This window comes from Octopus bimaculoides, chromosome 2 (genome assembly GCF_001194135.2).
Source record: "Octopus bimaculoides isolate UCB-OBI-ISO-001 chromosome 2, ASM119413v2, whole genome shotgun sequence".
NCBI lineage: Eukaryota > Metazoa > Mollusca > Cephalopoda > Octopoda > Octopodidae > Octopus > Octopus bimaculoides.
Genome location: NC_068982.1, coordinates 63,985,609 through 63,991,957, shown reverse-complemented (window position 1 = coordinate 63,991,957; position 6,349 = coordinate 63,985,609). Strand labels below are relative to the sequence as shown.

Here is a 6,349-nt window from a genome sequence, read left to right as displayed (position 1 = left end):
ACACGTATATGCTCAACTTTGAATGCACTGCTTCATATTGCAGAAACAACTTAAGCTAATGGAGGTGGTTGCAGAACACCTTTTCCTTTGTCATTTATTCATACATATATAAAGAATAACGGAGATGAATTAGTTCACAGAAAATAATTTTTATGCTTCGAGGAAAATTTGATTTTTATTGGCAGGAATAGCGAAAATCTAAAGACATGCTTTGATGCTATTAGACATCATCAGCAAAACATGGTAATATTGAACCTTCGAGATAAGTGAAGAACAATTTTTTACAAATAGGAGCATAGTTCTATCACATCACATTTCTTATTTCTTTAAGACATATTTGCGATGTCTTCTACATATGTGAACCATACAGTACTAAAATATAAGCCTTACTTTAACTTTGTAGATGAACAGCACCCAATTGGATCTGATTCTAGTGAGGATTCATATTCTTTGTGATATATTTGTAGCTAAGATAACGTTGACAAGATAGTGTAAAACCTAGCTTTTGTAGTGAAAATATCTTACAAAATTTTATGAAATCCCTCTTATATTCTCAATTCAAAATCAGTAAGGGTGGTTAGACTTAATTCCTCCAAGTTAGAAAAGATAAGTAGTAGTTAATTAATGATATTGTTTGTTATTGAGTTAATGTTTTCCTTTTCACATCGCACGGGTACCTCTAATGTTTCCTTTCTTATTGCCATTAAATATGTTAATCACTACTTAGTTGTGAAAAGGAGCTAGGCATGGAAACAACTTCAGCTGTAAGCACCTCTAAGAAATAATAATTCTTTGACTGACTTTGCAGTGCTAGATTTATATGTTGGATGGTGACAGACCGATTCAGTTATTCTAGATACACGACATCTATATGAAGATGGATTTAAGAACTTTAAGCCCAAACACTTTTTACTCATTTGTATGCAGAACATGGATTGTTAAAAATTTAACATGAACAGATGTGAAGAAAAATATAGGGAAATATAGTTACCAGGGTAATAGTGTCACCAGATAAAACAGACTCTGTTTCAATGGTAGATTCAGCCCATTCTGTACATGATTGCTTCATTTTATTTGGACCATCCATAGTCACAACGTTCTGCAATTTGCAAGAGAAGTTAATAATTTGAAAGCAGTGAGCAACGACGGTAATAACAACAAAATAATAACAGCAATAACAAAGGCAAACCACTGAAGGAGCTTATGTGGTCGTTCGACTTGGTAGAAATAGCAACCAAACTTCCCTAAAATTGTACTACATAATCTTAAAAAATAATAATATATTCACTAAAATAGAATGGTCACAGTTGGAATGCATTTTATCATAGGTTTACTAGATCAGGATTTATATGGGGCTCAATAACAATGACAACAACTATATCTAAAACAACAATAGGAGATACAAGTTCATACATGCTATCATCATCAGTTGTTCACATTTAGCAGAATGAATGATACAACTAGGACACTTCTTCGCAGTCATTGCCTTTCGAGAAATAACAGCCCAAAGTCTCTCAAAACACATGCTATTACTATGTCCTCATAGTCATCCACGTTGTCAGACGTTTTTTTTTTTTACCAAATTGTAATCGTTATTTGAGAATGGAAAGTCGAGTAATGTCTTACCGTGAACTTGCGGCCTAATAAATCTGTAGACTGATAAGGGACACCAATTTGAAGAACACTGGTCTTTGAATGGCCACTGGATGTGGTTGTGATTTTCCAAGAGTCGCCATCTTTTGCATACTCAACTGTAATGCGAGCAGCTTTTAATTTTGCTTTGGCTTCTTCAGGAAGACCTATTCATATTATAAAAACGAAAAAAATTATAGAAATATAATGAGAAATATTGGATGAAATAGGTGAGAAATAAAGACAGGTAGATTTCAAGAGAAAAGACGATAAAGAAAAAAAAAGGAAAGCAACAGGGTTATGTAAAAAAGTGTTCCACATATTGATTATTATTGATCTTTGTAGACTTTATTTAACAAATCCTTTCCCAATCTAAATAGTCCACTGACTGGGTATTTAACTACTCTTTCTGGAATAGATGAGAAATTCATATTACACAAAATATTGCATGAAATTCTTTTCCTCAGAAAGTATTGCTGTCTGTTCTTTATTCTTAACAAGCAATGTAGAATTAAGAATCATAACTAGATACAAAATGATGAGTAAATAAATAAGGTCTCCAATGGGTGCCATCTAAAGATCCTAACTGTTGGTTGTCTGATTCTACCATTTCATCTAATGGCAGCAATAAAAGAAGAAAAAAACTTAATAAACTAAACTGTATCTCAGTTTACCCACTTTCTGTAACATGTTAAATATTGCATGTTCCTTTTTTGCATCTGTTATTTTATTTTTGATCTATATAAATGTAAATATATCCTTTGTTTTGCTGCTTTTCTTTACACGAAAGGAGAAGATACATTGCAGAACTGTTATTTTAATGAGTTGTATCTATTTATCACCTGAAGAGACACATCTGTACCGTCAGATGCTCCTAAACTAGTTGTTAAGTATCTCACCCGTGAGGGATTAATGTCAGATGTGTTGAAACAAAATTGTCGTGATTAATAAAAATTCTCGTATCTTCCATCTGTTAATAAAAACCAGAGTGCATTGCCTTCCGTTACTTAATCAGGGAAAAAATGTATAAGAAATACACAAATGAAAGTAAAAAGTATATTGAGTGCACAAATGGACGGAAGACAGACAGAGAAGGTCCTTAATTCTTCATGAGTTATTAACCAAATGGCATCATTAATGGTAAGACTGAGATGCTTCCTATGCTGGTGGTGCCTGCGAAAGTTGTGGAGAATACAGAGCCAAGAGCAAACAATACACGGATAATAAGAGATACAGAAGTGGACATACGAAAGTGAATAAATGTAATTTAAAGTGATGGACAAAAGACAAAAACGAAAAATATAAGAAATGAACAGAATACAACTTCAGGGCTAAAAGTACACAAATGGTGGGTAATGCTTAAAGGGCAATCCTAAATGATTAAGGCGACAAAAAAGCCAGATGTGTACCAGTGGGACACAGAGGATTTAGGACCGGTTAACCATGCGACCAGTGTAAAAGAGGCAGAGAAAGAAAGGCTGGTCACATGTCAACAGCAGGCAGGGGAGAGGGACACTAAAACAACAATGCATCTTCATCAATGCGATGAGAATCATCAAGGTGCATCCTGTTGTTTTCCACAAAGAATACATCAAAAGGAAGTGGAGAAGCGCCAGTAAATTAAAGCAAAACTCAGACTTATGAATAATGCTAATAACTGAAAGCTATAGGTAGATTTCAAAGAAATAATTGAGTTACCAAGCCATATTTTAATAATTAATTGTTATGATATGGCTTAACTTGAATTAATTGCCATGGGAACGTAATATAGAATGGGCACACAAACAGTAGGGTCTAAAATATAAGTTTGGAGAGTTGTGTGATGGATTGTGGCAGTGTACAGAACTTCCAAAAGCCTGTTGTCACGGGTTTACATCTAAATCAACAATGTCTTATTAAAAATTTCAGCAAGACTCATGAACTTCAGAGGAAGCTTCGTTATCGATATTAGAGAGGCGTGTGAAAGAAATGCTAACTCTATGAGCAAGGAACAAATTCTCGGCAAATAGTGAAAGAAAATTGTCGATGCATGGCTGAAGAGACTAGGTATCCTGTTGATAACAGATGAAAGCGAAATTGTATGTAAAATATACATATATCATGCTAACAACAAATCCCACCAATAGAGAAGCTAATAATAATGGTTTCATATTTTTCCACAGTGGCAGCAATGAGTTCAAATTCCGCCGAGGTTGACTTTGCCTTTCATCCTTTCGGGGTCAATAAATTAAGTACCATTTGTGTACTAAGGTCGATCTAATCGACTGGCCCCCTCCTCAAAAATTTCGGGCCTTGTGCCTAGAGTAGGAAAGAATAATCTAGTCTCTTATTTACCTGCAAGTAGAAATTCAGTTTTTTTATTTTCTTTTCATCACAGGGGTTAACACCTCTCTAAGGACTGCGATTTAGAAAAAAAAAATGACTATTAAATAGAAACTAAGAGTTATAGAGTGCTAGCTTTCTAATCGAAAGATTCCTGGTTTGATTTCCATTACTAGTTCTGAGCTATTTTCATAAATGACACTTTTAACTCGTAAATAACCACAAATCATCTATTTATAATTAAATAGCTGCGCAATATTGCTTAATTGCCGCTTCTTAATTATCTTATTGAACGAAGTTTCAATATTCTTGCGGCAATGGTTTAGGTCGAATTGTGTAGGTGAACCAAAATGTCTTTTAGACATCCCCCTTCAAACGGCCCAATGATTTATGCTACTCTCTCATAGATCTAGAAACTAAAAAAGAAAACACTTGAAGAATGAAAGGAATAAATAAATAAATAAATGAATGAATGAATGGATTCATAACAACATTAAAAAGTGTCAGAATAGTCAAAGCGTCTCAAATAGAAGTATTTTTGAAAAGAAATAAAAGAGAAAGGAAAGGAAATATCACGAAATACAAAAATAGGAAAATATTACCTGTAGCATCAAGAAAGGCATCAAAGTTTGTTGGTTCTGCATCACTTTGTTCCCATTTTCCGACAAAGCTGTCCATCTTTGCTTGCAAAGGATTTGAAATAAATATTAATCAAAAACTTCAATCTCTTGCGATGCTACGCAGTACCTTAGTCAGTTGGCTGATAGAAAAGAACAAGGAGATCTATTATATATAGATATAATTCTTATCACGGAGACGGTCTAATCTTCCTTTTTTTCTTCCTTAGTCTAGGGTACTTGATTATTTTTTTAATCTCTGATAGTTGCAAGAGGGTGTAGTGGTAGTGATGGTGGCGGTGATGATGATTACGATGATGATGTTGATGATACTGCTGCTGACTAAATGATTAAGACATGTTCTATAACTCAGAAGTCGAGTGTATTGACCACGCTGAAGAGGCCAACTTAAGTTTTTGATACACATTAGTTATCTTCGGGTTAAACTACATGTATTGGTACCTTTCGATAAGCTAAATATATTGATAACTTTTGATATTAGTTTACTGATTGATGATGATAAAGAGGACTCTGGAGCGAGACAGAAGAGGTGTCGGTCCGTTATGCATCAAATGGTTTTCGCAGTGGTGTCATGGTGCTGGGACTGTAAAAGTGTAGAAATTGTTATGATAGTTGTAGAAGATAACTTTCTTTATTAGCCACACACGGCCGAACACAGAGGGGACAAAATACAATGTAGAGTTTTTCTTTTCGAGAGAAAAAGAAGAAAAAAGAGAGAAAAAAAAAAGGAGAAGAAAATAAATTTCCGATCAAAAAGGATAGTGTAAAAAGAGAAAAAAACCATCAAAAGGGATCGTGTATCACAATAAAAGAGTAAAAATGTAAAAAACACATTAGGTTTACCCGTGGAAAGAAAAACCTGCGAAAAGACCACGGTAACCTCGGCCAATGAAATACAAAAGTACATTAGAGCGAAGTACTCGCTTTCTCTTTCTCTTTGGTTCATAGGACTATGCTCAAGGTGACTCCGTCATTCACACGTGCCATCCTTGCTACATTCGCCCATCTTTTAATGAAACGTTCACTGGACAAAACTTCCCTTTCTACTCTCACCTTCCTTTTCAAGTGATACTTGAAAAAGTTGATGAGTGATTGACCAGAGAGGAAAGTGTTTGCTTCTAGGCCTTTCAAACGCGTCCACCATACACATTCTTTCGCCATAGCCACTAGTACAATGAGAATGGCTCTTCCTTCCCGTTTGAAGGAAGGAGGTGGGGAAATATTAATGATAGACTCGGCTGATAAACCAACTCGTCCCATACACAACAACAGTTGTTCGACATAAGCCCACAGGTCGGAAATGGTTTAACACTGCACGAGTGCATGCAGAAAGGTTTCGTTGCTCTGGCCTCGGGTAGGTCGGCCTGGTGTTTCTAGAGCCATGCCTGTAGAGCTTATCTTGAACGGGCAGTGCTTCTCGAAAGCACTGCCAGGCCAGGGATCTGCGGAAGTTGTCTATAGGTCCCAGCCCGAAAGTTGTCTTGAACAGGCGGGTCAGGTATTCCTCGTCGACGTCCAGGTTCTCCCCAAGATCGTCGTCATACCTCCCCTCCACTAATCTTTGTAGAATGCTTTAGTGGTATTGCAGTCGTGCAAGCTCGATCCGGGTCGGCAGAGCTGCTTGAGGGCAATGCAACACTCGCGGTGCCATTCGCCATTCTTCGGCCTCTTTTTGATCCACGATTGCAGTTCGTTCAAAGAGACGAGTTGCGGGAAAGCGCGCCCCACAAACGGTGATCACACCTGTTCACCGTCGT

The 6,349-nt window shown here is 36.2% G+C and overlaps 1 protein-coding gene across 1 annotated transcript in view; it reads right to left on the bottom strand.

Annotated features, from left to right (window-relative positions):
• Positions 1-4,734, bottom strand: part of LOC106877001 (fatty acid-binding protein, liver) — a 5,873-nt gene extending 1,139 nt beyond the window's left edge. The window contains exons 1-3 of the mRNA XM_014925781.2: positions 4,557-4,734; positions 1,627-1,799; positions 992-1,099 (exon numbers count right to left, since the gene is read on the bottom strand). Of these exons, the coding sequence (XP_014781267.1) occupies positions 992-1,099; positions 1,627-1,799; positions 4,557-4,632 (357 nt within the window). The 5' untranslated portion in view covers positions 4,633-4,734. The remainder of the gene's footprint in view (positions 1-991; positions 1,100-1,626; positions 1,800-4,556) is intronic.
• Between the last annotated feature and the right edge of the window lie 1,615 nt (positions 4,735-6,349).